Source organism: Anneissia japonica, unplaced genomic scaffold (assembly GCF_011630105.1).
Source record: "Anneissia japonica isolate Jap-2015-1 unplaced genomic scaffold, ASM1163010v1 scaffold2756_len2360902_cov194, whole genome shotgun sequence".
NCBI classification, from domain to species: Eukaryota; Metazoa; Echinodermata; class Crinoidea; order Comatulida; family Comatulidae; genus Anneissia; species Anneissia japonica.
The window spans coordinates 183,970-198,596 of record NW_022719050.1 but is presented as its reverse complement, the minus strand read 5'-3'; the positions used below and the strand labels follow the sequence as shown (position 1 = coordinate 198,596).

Genomic DNA, 14,627 nt, shown 5'->3' with positions numbered 1-14,627 from the left:
ACAAAGGGGGGGGGGGGATGGTCCATTGTATCATCCCCCCAATATGACTATGTATAGGATAAAATGGAGCTTTACACACTTCAAAAGACTGTCACAGAAATAATTTGCACTGTCTTATGCGCTACAAAGATGAAAATTAGCATAATGTATTAATGTTTATAAAATTATTTTATCTAGTACCAACCTAAGGTCTTCTTTCCTTAGATGTTAGATGTGCTTGCAAAGAGAGCCACATTTCACACTGAATGGTGTGTACGACATCAGTAATGTTATGTTAATTCCAAGAATGTTTAAGGTTATATCGGTTGATGAGAAATTTATTGATTAGGCCTATAATAGCAAATTGCATCAATTTATTTTGCAAAAACAAGGTTTCCAGCTTAAGAGGTACGCACAAGGGCATTGGCGCTAACACCAGGCGCGTAACAGTGGTCTTGGGTCTGAGTGGATATTTATTTTCCCGGTTAGTAATTTACATTACCCACCCCACCCCACTCCCCATATAGAAAACAATACGACATAGGGCTTATCTTATTTATAATATAGGCCACGCACGTGTTTGAAACTAAATATAAGCATTTTCATCATGGTTTTATTTATTACAAACATATTCTTTCACCATCAATACACATTGAGGCCCAGCTTCTTTTAGGTTAAAATGATCTATCTTAAATTTGTCTTTCTTGAGTTTGGGACTATTATGTGTTTAAATAACTTAAAAGGATAAACCTAAAAAAGCCCTAAAAAATGCGCGCGCAAAACATTTTTGTGTTTTTAATTCTGATTTCGTCGGAATTGATGAAAACTCCCTAAAATGTGCAGTTTATAGAGGAAATTGGCCTACCGTAACAAGAAATGCGCGCAAAGAATTTGAGAATTTTAGGCACTTTCAGAGTTTGTCAAGGGGTGGGTAAAAATTTTCCAAAGATGGATATTTTCCCCTTGTCCGGTCCCCCCGGTGTTTAATTCTAATTTCGTTGGAATTGATCAAAACTCCCTAAAATGTGCAATTTTTAGAGGAAATTGGCCCATGTTGACAAGAAATTTGAGGTTTTAAGTCACTTTCAGGGGAGGAAAAGGGGTGGGGAAGCTAGATTTTCCAAAGATAGATGTTTTCCCCCTTGGTTACGCCATCGGGCAGCATAGATCAAAGGAGTTATGACAGTTTTTGAAGTGGAGAAGGGGTTGCAGGGTGGTGTGAGTCTGGTCATTATGATATCTTCCTTTTTATTCTTGTCTTTATTTTTCTCTTCCTTTCCTTTTCTTTTCCTCTTCTCTCTTTCCCTCCCTCTCCCCTCTTTCTTTTCTCTTATTACCCAGCCCGGTACGACGGCTTGGTCAGCCCGGTAAAAACCGTCAGGGGAGGGGCAGTCCCCCCCACCCCGAGCCTGTTACGACACTGGCTAACACGCCAATCATCCCCACCCCCACCCAATGAAAAATACTTTTCTACGCCACTGGTCATGTGATTGAATAATCCTTCTGCAATAGGCTTATTTATATTATATTCTCAGAGGAAACAATCATAATACAGATTAAGAGTTTTCGATGCCGCGTTTGGTAGAGCTTAGGTTTGGCCATTGACAAACTTTCTATTTTGGCAGTGAATCGAAAACATTATAGCTGAATTACTGAAACCATGCAGGTATAAAAGTATCTTCATGCTGATACACAGTAGGGCCTACAAATGTACAGTACCATGAAGTAGGCCTAGTAGGCACATGATTATTTATGAGGCGTGCCATCAATTGGTTTTCAAACAATGGTAGGGGAACCAATTATCATCCCAGCTAACAATATTACGTTATAAGAACTAGTTTTTTGCTAAAAAACATTATTTTTAGAACGCAATGATTTTCACCGAAAGCTTTCAAAAACTGTAGGGCAACCAATGTATTGTCTTTGTAGGGTTTGAGTTGTGTTCTGAACATTACTTTTCGAAAGGCCTGGCTGGGTTACAAATACTGTAGTGCTTTAAGTTTAATTGATTTTTGCTTTTTAGCTTAACTGTAATTATAGGCTGAATAAAAAATAAAAAAATTATTAATATAAATCAACAATTATGATTTTTTTTGCAGATGTTAAGACCCTAGGCCTAGGTCGGTTTAATAAATATACAGTTTACACTTACGTAATTATTAATATAAACATTATCTAATAATACTGCGCCTAGGCCTCATTTTAAATGGTAATGTTTTATTTTATTAATTATTTTGGCATATTAAATTAAATAGGCCTATTTAGTTTAAGTTAACATTGTTTGCTTAATGTTTAATTACAAATTGTATGACATTTTCATGTTTTTGTAAATCTAGAATTAAAATTTTGTTTATGCACATCTGTATCAGGGCGGATTTAGGTGGAGTCTTATACACATCTAGATGTGTAGGGGGGTGGGGAAAGGAAAAAGAAAAAAAAATTATAGCCCAGAACGCCTCAAATGTTATTTTCGGGCGTCTAGAACACAAAAATTTCGCGGGGGCATGCCCGGACCTCCTAGAACAGTGTTGTCTCGATCGGCCCAACTTTCGGTCCCTCCTTTTGGACATCTCTGGATCCGCCCCTGTGTATAACAAGTAGGCCTAGGCATAAATATGTTTCCATAACATGATTAAATACTGTACATTAAAACAACCAAAATAAAAAGCTAAAATGAGACTCAAAGATAGTGCTAGACTACATTTAAATTAATGTAATAGAGGGGTGTCGCCAAGATTTGCACGATGGGCAAGAGGGGGAGGGCCGATGTCTCTGACGGGTGACCGATCCTCGACGAAAAGAGAGTAGGCGTGGTCGGACGTCGCCTGAAATCTATCTAAAGTGTTTCAAAGGGCGAAGCGAAGCCCACAAAATATGGCAATTATAAGGGGTTTTAAATGCTTATTTAATCGATTTTAATCAGAGTCTACTAATATGCCTATGTAGAAAATACATATAGGTCTACATTGGATTTTTTTTCCTCAACGGGAGAGGGGGAGGCATATCTCCCTAATGTGGGCGTCACCTCCCCGTGTAGGCCTAATATATAAATAGTATTTGAAGAACGGTTGGGTAAGATGCCTTGCATATAAATATTAATGTTTACAGTATTATATAGATGCATATGCCATGCAGTAAAAGAGCACCGTCACAGCGGCTCTATCCCAGAGAGGCTAGGCTATAGGATAAGCTATGAAAATAATATAGTACAGTAATTGGTGATGGCTAGGGCGATGGCGACGGTCTAATGTGACAGATGACTCATCGCCAAAATGTCAACAGAAAATTACAATGATCCAATTTCTTTGTGGTAATCTTGGAAAGTTAGAGTAATCAATACTGCTACAAACGAATTGGCATCAAACAGAAAAGAAAGTAATCAAAATACTGGTGGGATCCAGAAATTGACCACTTAATCTGTTCTTTTTTCTCTATGATAAAAGAGAGCCAGTTGAACAATAGAACCAATAGGCACTATGTAAAAAATATAGGATATGATAAAAGCAAAAGAGAATAATGAACAATGGAACAGGTACCAGGATAAACGTACAGGTTAGGAATGCTATAAAATATAAAAACAACTCAGATAACTGAAAAGAGTGTTAATACTAGATTTCAAACCCTCGCCCTGCTGTCGCGCCTCATCTTTGTATCCGCTGGTAGTTGTTGTATTATAGGGGTATAATACTACTAGCTATAGATATCCGGTGAAATGTAACAGAGCGGTAAAGATGTATTTTTTGCATCTTAACATTCATTTTTTTTAAATATATGCACAAATAATAAAAATAACAAAATAATTACCCCCAAATCTGCACCAAAACGAGCCAGTTGGCACCGCCCTAAATCCTTCATTATCATTAAACGAAACCACGTCATTTTCATTTTTCTAATTTCTCTAAAAATCGTATTTTATTACTTTTCATTATACTGTTTTTGCAACAAGTGACTGCATGGGCGCCGCTAAAGGAAAGGGGTAGGGGATGCGAACGATCGCAAACAATAAAAAAAGATACTGAAATTGAAAACCATAGAAGCACTTAAAACTAACTTAAACCTTTCTTTTCTACAATACTATTAAAAAAATTAAAGAAAATTTGAAAACAAAACATGCTGAGTTAAATACAGTAATAGCCTGATTTCTATAAACTCCACGCAGTGTGGCAAGTTTAACGGAAAAATCAGCATTGTGGCTAATAATTGGTCGAGCGTTCCGATTCGTCGCCAACAATTCAGCAGAGTTGAAACTTATGTTTTTTGTCCTATATCCTACATATGCATGCAGTTGGAACATCGATGACGAAAAATAGTCGAGAATGTTTTCCACTTTATATACGTCAGATGCTATACAACAAATCGATTGAGATAATCATAATACTGTAATTATAATAATATTGTATCAAATATTTTGGGGCTCGAACAAAACCAAATATTGTACCAGTTTTTTGAAAAAGTAATATTGCCAATTCCACTTTAATTCCCTGATTGCTTCTTAGGCTTTGGGTGAATGGGTATGAATTTAAAAGGCATTTGTTATGTTGGTTTTTATTAACCATGCCCCGCATCCTTTTAAAAAAATGTCAATTGCGTTGTCTATTTTAACATATTGTAGAGAAAACTCATAGTTCATTTAGACTTGGATTATTAACATCATCGTGTGGGTATGATATATCAACAATTAGTGATGATTTTGATATTGTATTTTTAGTAGTTTAAGTGCTTTATTGTTTGTAATCCTGGGCCCTGTGGGAGAACAGCAATAAATAACTGAGCAGGCTACCCAGGTTAAGAAGAATTAAATTAAAAACAATGAAATTTCTTTCCAGATTCCAGGGCACAGTATTATCACCATCAGAGGCCCTGCTGCCCAAACCTGTCATATAGTCATCAGTCATATTTGACCATAAAATAGACAGGTAGGTGGTTCTCTGGCTAACCGTTGGCCATCATCATCCTAAACATTATCATATTGCCATTAACTTCACTGTTATTGTCAACATTATTAGAGCGGCATTTAGCTCAGTCGGCTAAGGGCAATAAGGGCAATAAAATTTTTTATTAGATTATCACTCCCGTCCGCGTCAAAAATTTGGAAAAATACTGATGTGGGTATTAAAAAAAAAATTTGTTTTGTTGCATCAATTATTTTAACAGCATAAAATAACAATGCAATTTTGTGACTTCAAATACATTTTCTTTAAAAAACTATAAAATCAAACCAGTTTTTTATACAATATTTACTATTACAGGCCCGGGTACAGGCCAAATATAGACAGTCCCTTCCTCATCGATAAAAACAAAAGCGAAATAATATATTTACCGATTAAAAAAAAAAACAAAAAAAAAAATGCCCTCCCTCATCAATCTTTTTTAAAAAAAAGAGTGATAATCTAATAATTTTTTCTATGTGCCCCAATCTGGTGGTGGCCACTTTGAGCGTGCGCTGAACCTTGGAGATCCTGAGGTTTCTTTTGGTCCCGGTTCAATCCCATCGTTGCTCTTCTTGTTCTTCGGCCAGAGGATTGAAATACATGTTATGTGATGTTAAGCCATTGGTCCTGTGTGCAACATGGCCGATGTTCACGTAAAAATATGCAGTACACTCTCCGGAAAAGAGTAGGGGATTGTCTCCCGTGTATTACCCAATCACCACCAGAAGGACCCAACTGGAAATAGGTCTTTGGACTTTCGTGGGCTATCCTTGGTGTTTCACACCAAAGAAATCCATCCATCTATGCCATGATGAATATACTTTAGATATATCCACTTTTATTTGTTACAGTTTGAAAACAAGCAGTAACAATGGAGTATGAGAAATACTCTAAACAAAACACCCACAAATAGTTACAATCAACACATGGGCCTTAAAATTGCAAAATAGTAAATTTATTTCATGCATTTCTGCTCCTACTTGTCAAAACAGTTTTATAAATTTAATTGATCCATTTAGTATACATCAACTTCTCTCACTTCTAAATTTACTATACTTGTCTATTTGGCCTGTTGATAAAGATGGTTTAGTTGCCTGCAATGCTGCTAAAAAGTGAGCCTGTCTGATACCACATGCGTCTAATCCGTCTTGCTGAAGAGCAATCAGGGCAGCCTTAAAAGAAAAACACTAGATTAATCGACTTGTAATAATGTGCAGTAAAGTATTCAAAATAATGCCATTGATCACTACGCAAATATAAAATATGCAGTAGGTTTTAACTACCAAGACTGGTTAAACACATGCCTCTATTAATTATATAGTGCACAATTGTACTTATACCTCTCTACACAAATTCTCAAGATCAGCACCACTATAAAGGTGTGTACTCTCTGCAAGTTGTTCCAGATCTAGCTCCTCTTTTTTTGGAATTTTCTTGGTGTACACCTGCAAGATCTTATGTCTGGCCTGCAAAAATTATTAAGTTTTACCTAAAACATTCACAACAATATTTTTTATATTTTAGAACTATCCATCAATCCCCGAAAGGAATATAATTAACTTCAGTACTATACTGTCAATTAATTCTGGTACAATAGAGTATAATCACAACTAGAATAAGAGAGCACCTCTTATAACAACAGCCATGGAGATGATAGTTGGCATCCTACCTGCTGATCTGGCGGTGGCACGTACACACACCTGTCTATCCTTCCTGGTCTCATGAGGGCACTGTCCATCAATTCTGGCCTGTTGGTGGCAGCAACCAATATTATATTTTTATTTATGTTGCTTCTTTTTTCTAACTGAAAATAAAAATAAAACTTTCAATTACAGTATATCATCCTTTATGATCCATACTGCCAGTATAATGTCAATTCATGTCTGTAATAAAGATAAAATGTTTAGTAGGATGCTTTTTGTGAGTGACAAATGAAAAAAACCCCTGCTGTTTTACACCCCACCTGTCTACTACCTTCACATCATATTCAGCTTGTTCGTCTTCACAAATCTTCTTCTTTCCACCAATACGGTCCTGAATAGATGCACCCAATCCATCCATCTCAGTCAGAAGGGTAGCCAAGACCCTCTGCTGCACTCCCTTCTTACCGCCACCTGATCTGTTACCAATAATAGAATCAATTTCATCAAAGAAAATGATTGACGGAGCTCCAATTCGTGCATGATGAAATATCTGCAAAATTAATAGAGATATAATAGTTCACTTAGCAACTGGATTTTGTCATAATATTATTATTATTGGTGCATTTGTGAGTATAGACTGCAATAAATTTTGTTAATTTATAGCTCAAACATTTCCATGTAATTTAAGATGTCATGTAGCCACTGACATATATGTGGTAGTAGTTGGCTCCACATTCTGACAGAAAGGTTTTGTGAAGTTGGACAGTTAAAAAAGTCTTCATTTAAAAATAAAATGAAAACTTACCAGCTTCTTGCCAGTTTTACAGATACAGTATTAAGGTTTGTTTAATTGAATCTGCAAGTATGGATTGGGATATCATACCCCTTAACAACTAAGCTACACTCCAAGCAGTTTTCTCTTAGTTTATTCATGATGCAGTACTGACATACCTCAGCAATGGCTTTCTCTGAGTCACCAACATATGGTGAAAATAGTTGAGCACCACTGACTGAAAAGAATGTGGCATGACTGGAAGTTGCAGCTGCCCTTACCAGTGTTGTTTTACAGCAACCTGGAGGGCCATAAAGTAGAACTCCTTTTGGTGTCTGTATCCCTAGCTTAGTGAAAGATTCTGCATGCTGGAGAGGCCACTCTAAATCCTATATAAGAAAATTTTCATGGAAAGCGTTGATTGATTTGTCTAATAAGTACAAATTGCTGAACTCTAATTTATATTTTATTCCATTGAATTGAAATATATTACATTTTCAAAACATGGAAGAGATTATGTAATGAATTTCCTAAAACATGTTATACCGTCATTGCGGACTTATAAAATCCGCATACGCCTTAAAACTAAAAGAAAATGCATACGTTTAGAGTCCGTACTGAACCCAAAAAATCCGCAATGAAAATATAACATGTTCTAATAAAGGTAAAAATGTTGAATTAAACTACAAAATCACTTATTCTAGATGTCAAAGTATTTAAAGTGAACTGGGCATTTTTAAAGTCAAACCGGGGGAATTCAAAACTATTCCCCATGACAGTAAACACGAATACAACAAAGTGATGGCACCTGCTTCAATTTTATCTTTACATCATCCAGTCCACCAATTTCATCCCATGACACTGGTCTAAGATCAACCTTCCAAGTTGTCTGCCTTTGTGTTGATGGTGTAATTGATGCCAGGGCCTGCTGGAAATCTTCCCAATTCAAAACTGGTTTCGACTTGAATTAATGAAAAATATTAGTTCATAAGGGCTGCATGAATTTTAAATATTTTTAATCCTGCCGCACACTGTGTAGGCCAACAGAATGCTAGTTTGCTGAACTTCAGTTGCAGTTTGAGCATATCAATGTAAAAAGAATCCATCTGGTTTCATGGACTTGTATCTACTGACAACGAAGCATGATTTGATTTGAACTAACCTGCTGATCAAGTTCTGCTTGGCAGATATTCAGAAAATTAATTTTGCGTAGAGCTCGGAAAGATGCTTCTCTGCAGAGTGATGCCAGATCTGCACCTACATAGCCATTGGTCTGTTCTGCTAATTCATCCAATCTCACATTTGGAGACAGTTGAAGATTCTCAGTATGCACTAACAATATAGCCTTTCTTTGCTCAGTGCTTGGAACACTTATAATGATCTGCAACAAAGGGAAATAATTATATCTATAATATTGATTATTTGATGGGTTTTAATTGTAAAAGATTTTAACAAGAATTTCTGAAAGACTGCATTTCTGACTTGCCTCCCTATCAAATCTTCCTGGTCTGCGTAATGCTGGGTCAATAGCATTGGGTCTGTTTGTTGAACCAATCACAACAAAATCATGTTTTTCTCTGATGCCATCCATTAGTGTCAACAACTGGGCCACTATACGATTTTCATGGGATTCACTGTCCATTCCCCTCTTGGGACAGAGGGCATCAAGTTCATCAATGAACAGGATCACTGCTCCTTCAGACGATTTTTTCTGTGCCTTTTGGAATGCCTTCCGTAAATTTTCCTCACTCTCTCCCGGATGTGGGCCAAATACCTCAGAGCCATTAACAACAACAATAACTGCACCACAATCTTCTGCCACTGATTTTACTAGTAATGTCTTCCCAACTCCTGGAGGTCCATGTAGCAGGATGCCTTTGGGAACAGTTATTCCTATTCTTTTAAATATCTCTCTTTGATGGAAACAACCAATAATTAGATCTTTGAGAAAGTTATGCTCTTCAGATAAAGCACCAATGAGTGGTCTTTTTCTCTTAACAGAGAGAACCAGCTTTTCAAGACTAGTGCAATCTACAATCTTTATTTCTGTCCTTTGTGTCACTATTCCATATCCAAGGTCACCAGGATTCCTTTTCTCATTGCCAGAGCTGCCATCAGACTCTATAAGGAAATTTTCTACAATGAATGCTGATATACCAAGCTGTCTTGCAAGGGGGTCAAACTGTGTCATTGACACCACACAATGCTCTCTTACAATTAAATGTTCAAGTACAGTTTTAAGCTGAGATGTACAATTTGCAAAATTACATAAATCTGAAGATCCATCAGCTAGCAACCTAATATCCAGTTGTGATAATCTTTTGAGGTTCTCAATTGGACGGATGTTGTAATGTCTTCTTTCATGGTTCCTTCTCAATACAGGTTGCTTCAGGAATGCATCAAATGATAGGGTTACTGAGGCATCTATTTGAATAAAACCTTCCTTTTGATCAGGCCTAGGCCATACAGTGCAAATAAATTGTTCCCGTTCTTGTGTAACAACAACGGCAGGACTTCTGATATTCAACTTCAATGTCTTCATTACCAGTGGTCCGACGTAGCATCTTTGAAAATGCTGGCAAGAAGTCGTCAGTGGTAGGTGGATTAATGGCTCCATCTTAATCTTAATCTGATTTCGTGAAGTCCGATTAAAACAGTGACACGGTAACCAATCATTCTGTGCGCACATGCCACTTGCCGACAATGCATTTTTGAAAACAAACGCCCTCATGTGTTCGAATACGCTTATCATCTATTCCTCCGTTGACAGATTCTACATGTAACTGTATTTAAGCATGGAGTTATAATAATTTTATAACTCCATGATTTAAGAGAGTACTAAGCTAAATGCTAATCATACTACTTCCATTATGCTAAGTAAATCATTCGCATAAGTCTGAATAACATTTCCGAAATAAAAAAGTAAGACATACATACAATATTAGAACTAACAATTTCTTTTTTAGAACTTGTACAATCACTGCCTCAGTGCACGGCCACTGTTTATTTAGACAACCCTTCGTTCTGAAGTAAAGATGGCAGCCTACATGAAACGCGTGCCTGTTATTGGGTTACTAGTAAGAAACTCAATCCTACAGAATATAAGGACGAATCATGTCGCAAAATACGCTAAAAAAGCAGGTAATATATCCTAAATGATTATTTGATTTGTTTCTTGATGCTAATTTAAGGTCCAGTGTAGGCCTAGCCCTACACTAGCCTAAGTAGTAGATAGATGAGGGACCTGCCAAGTAGGCCTACCTATTTCTACTGGGCCTAGCTTGGTGTACTTGCTGATGGCCTTGCTTGGCCGCCCTACAAAGTACTAATTCGGCCTAGTAGTCGCAGGCCAGTCCTGCCTGGCCTAGTTTAGTCTGGGCTAACTATGTTAGCGGGACTACAATTGACAACGGTTAGCGCTAACGGTTAGCTCCCGATCCAGATACTAGGACTCTCGTGAGAACCAAGCCTTTAGAAAGAAATACATTAATAGTCTTATAGGCCTAGATCTTATTTTGGAAATTTTAAGGCAACGGCGGGCAAAACATTATTTTTCTTTTCTGAAAAATCCATTCTTTTGTGGTGGTGGGTGCGCTAATATGCCAATTTGAGTGCAATTTATTCATGGCTGCTAACATTACTGTGAAAAATTAGCATGAATGTTCAAAACAATATGGCAATCAATAAACTTTCTTTTGATGGCTCTAAAAGATGAAATATGCCCTGTGATACATTTAATAATTATTACGCCTACACATTTCAGATATCATCTTTATTATATATAGATTACCCGGTACTGCATTTTACTACCCTTTATTATATTAAAAGCAGATTTGTTTCAATACTATACTGTCTGCAAAATTCACTAATATATCTTATACAGTATTGCTTAACACTGATCCATGGAATTTGAAAACTAGGCAAAAAATTCACACTCAGTACTTCATGACAATAGAGACCTATATTAATTTTCAATACATTTTTTAATTAACCTCTTGGGTCCCAGTGGCCTCATATAAGGACTGTTTGGGTCAAGGTCATTTTGTTATTATTAGGCGAAACTTTTTTTATACCTTGTTTAGTGAACCTGCTGACTGCAAATATTGATGATTTCAATTTTTTTAAAATTTATCTTTGGCCAATTATCACATCCGCCACCACGAAAAAGTGGAAATTTCAGGAAAAAATAAAAATTTTTCTTTAATTTTGTTACGCCCTCTGCTGCATTGAAATCACCAAAGATAAGATATGTATATTTCTTCCTAATTGTGTACATTGCGTCGCTCACATCACAAACTAACACAATCAAAGTAGATTGTGTTAGTTCGTGAAATCACAGTAGCGCGTCAAAACGAGCGCGTATTGGTTGTCAAGCAATTTTGTATTCTTTACCACACAAACGCGCTTTTTTTATTTCACGAACTAACACAATCTACTTTGATTGTGTTAGTTCGTGATGTGAGCGAAGATTTGAAGCATTTAACCATCCTATTGTACATTCACCAATAAAATTTTAGTTTTATTTTCTCCTCCATCTTGATGATATTGGCAAAACAATTTGCTAAATAAGAAAACAAAATTTAACTTTTATTTTATTCCACCCTCCTCCGATATTCTTTCAAAAAAATAAGGATGCGAAACAAGGAATGAAAAAAGTCTCGCCTTAACATTAGCTGGCTGGAACTAGTAATGTCTGATGTTCCAGAAAATGTGTCTGCTGCCCTCTGTAGTTGGATTTTTCATATCATTGGTTATAACAAAAAATGAAATGCAAAGTGCAAAGTTGTGGATTTTTGGCCTAATTGAGGGCACTATTTTCTTTTATTTTTATTGTTTTTTGCCATACTGTATCCCGAAAACACCTTGCCAAAAAAAAAAAATTGCATACCTTCTAATTAGGTTACATAAATATCCTATTTCAGCCTTTAAGACAATGATTTGTTGAATATTTTAATGTCAGGGGTTCCAAGAGGAATTGTTTGACTTACAGTATAGATTGTTCTATAAATCAAATATTGTACTAATCCTCTACTCTTGCCCCATCTGATAGGGAAAGCGGCAGCCAAGTTACCAGAACCAGTAGTATATGAAGCAAAGGACCCACAGGAGCTTGTTAAGTACTGTGTTGGATTAAATTATATGAAAGAGGGCCCTGAAGTTGAACTTAAACCAGACTCTGAATATCCAGAATGGTTATGGGACCTGCATATAGGGCCACCACAAAAATTGGAAGAACTTGATCCAGACACTCGAAAGTACTGGAGGAAAATCCGTAAAATGCATATTAAAAGAAACAATGCTCTTTCAAAGAACAAGAAATTCTAACTGGCCTCTTATAGAACTGATTTTTTTATGTTGAAAAGGAAGAAGAGAAATTAAGACTGCAGTATTACCTGGTTGAGTAGCAGTACAGTTGCCAACAGAAGTTCATTTTCTTCTACAGTACATCAATAACATTTGTACTGGATACCTGTTATTTATATTGAGACTGATGGATTGACAAGTTTATAGGAAGAGTTGAAAGATGATATGCATAAATGAATTAAGTTTTGATTAAATTGTGTACATGGAGATTTCAGCGGTTCCAAGTTGGAAGAAGTTACTTTTGGGAGAAGTGGTTAAATTATTTTTCTTAACACAACCATCAGCACTTGATTCCTAAGACACACAAAGTGGTAAAAACAGTATACATTTGTGGGAGATGGGTTATCTTTTGAAAGATGCTTGCTTGCGGGATGGTTGGGGGGGGGGGGGATGTCCCTATTTCCGGGAGACACCTGTGGCTTGCTGTGTATATGTCAAATACTTGCTAATGGTACTGTAATGTACTGTAGTTAAACTGAAAACAATTTCCACAATATTGATGTAATCATTTATCATTTTAATTTGAACAATATTATTCTAAGGAGCTTATCGTTTGTTCGTTTCTAGACCCCTGTGGTCTAGGACATGTATTTGTATTTTATGCCTCTAGCCCATTTACAGTTACAAAGTAACATTTGGAGAACGGAAGAAAGTAAATCACGTCTTCTTATATAAGCTAAATACAGATACAGTATTTCAATAAATTATATAAAACATTACACGATGGAACTTAAAATGTGTTGAATTTATATAAAAGAAAGATCATCATCATTGCCATCAATCAACAAAACAAAATAAATAAGGGTAACAAATTCATCATTGATACATATAACAGTGAAAGTAACCAAAAAAAAGAGATTATAGAAAATCATTTAATTCAATTGTCATTAGGCGATGGTTTTTTTTATACGTCATCGACTGCTAATATTGATGATTTCGAAATAAAAATAAAATTTTATTTTTTGCCAATTAGCACACCCGCCACCACGAAAAAGTGGAAATTTCATTAAAAAAAAAAAAAGTTTTTTATTACGCCCTCTGCTGCCTTGAAATCTTCAAAGATTTGATATGTATATTTCTTCCCAATTATATAAATTTTACAGCATTCACCAATAAATTTTAAATTTTATTCCGCCCTCCCCCAATGATCTTTCAAGAAAATAAGTACATGAAACAAGGAATAAGTCGTCTCGCCTTACATATGCATACAATGAAAATAAACAAAAATATAATGTGAGAGCAGGTCATTAATAATCTAGCATGAAAGAATTTACTTGTTCCAAGAGAACAAGTATAATCATGGAGAAAATATTTTCTTCATGGTGTATAATAAAAGCTGGTACAAAGTACATGATCAATAAGAGAAGACAACTATAGATCTGATTTGTTTTATATGCATTTTTTATAATTCCAACATTACATTGACAGACAATGAGGTGACAGTTTCTGACCATCACAGAAAAATATTTAATTTTAATAAATGATTGATACACTTTAGGGCTCATTCGTTCTTTCCATCATTGTAGAGTGATCCCTCCCCAGGGCTGGAACTGGTGCGCGACCAGTGGTCGGAGGCATCATTTTTGGGGGGGGGGGGGAATAAACTGTTGGGCTATGTAGTGTACCGATGACATTTGATGCTGGAGCCATTTTATCAAGTAAATTTTCATTGTCTGAGGCACAATTTCTTTTCCAGGCCTGCCCCTCCCTTCCCATGAAAGATTTCGAGATATTTTTTTTAACATAGTACAGATAATGTTACCCCTTCCCCCAACCTTCTACTTTTAGCGTATGTTTTGTACTCTTGTAGAAATAATGGATGGTTAAAGCCCAAGACAAACTAGTGATTGTCTTGTAAAGTGACCTGCTATTTATAAATTGAAAATATATATATATATATATATATCAATCACTACTGTATAAACATTTTTACTAATT

The 14,627-nt window shown here is 36.0% G+C and overlaps 2 protein-coding genes across 3 annotated transcripts; one reads left to right on the top strand and one right to left on the bottom strand.

Annotated features, from left to right (window-relative positions):
• Window positions 1–5,843: 5,843 nt before the first annotated feature.
• Window positions 5,844–10,283, bottom strand: LOC117110820 (spermatogenesis-associated protein 5-like protein 1). 2 transcript variants are annotated; one of them, XM_033253649.1, is made up of 9 exons: window positions 10,153–10,283; window positions 8,812–10,114; window positions 8,488–8,706; window positions 8,134–8,286; window positions 7,607–7,714; window positions 6,885–7,103; window positions 6,580–6,714; window positions 6,251–6,376; window positions 5,844–6,082 (listed from the first exon to the last, which is right to left on the bottom strand). In XM_033253649.1, the coding sequence occupies exons 2-9, from the start codon at window positions 10,075–10,077 to the stop codon at window positions 5,936–5,938; spliced, it is 2,373 nt and encodes a 790-aa protein (XP_033109540.1). In that variant the 5' UTR covers window positions 10,078–10,114; window positions 10,153–10,283; the 3' UTR covers window positions 5,844–5,935. The 2 variants fall into 2 exon arrangements, with proteins under 2 accessions (XP_033109540.1, XP_033109539.1); XM_033253648.1 differs by lacking the exon at window positions 10,153–10,283 and having other exon boundaries at window positions 7,505–7,714; window positions 8,812–10,073.
• Window positions 10,284–10,292: 9 nt separating this feature from the next.
• On the top strand, window positions 10,293–13,512 carry LOC117110824 (39S ribosomal protein L54, mitochondrial-like). The gene is made up of 2 exons (XM_033253656.1): window positions 10,293–10,466; window positions 12,376–13,512. Exons 1-2 carry the CDS (start codon window positions 10,361–10,363, stop codon window positions 12,648–12,650), a joined length of 381 nt encoding a protein of 126 aa, XP_033109547.1. The 5' UTR covers window positions 10,293–10,360; the 3' UTR covers window positions 12,651–13,512.
• The last annotated feature ends 1,115 nt before the right edge of the window (window positions 13,513–14,627 follow it).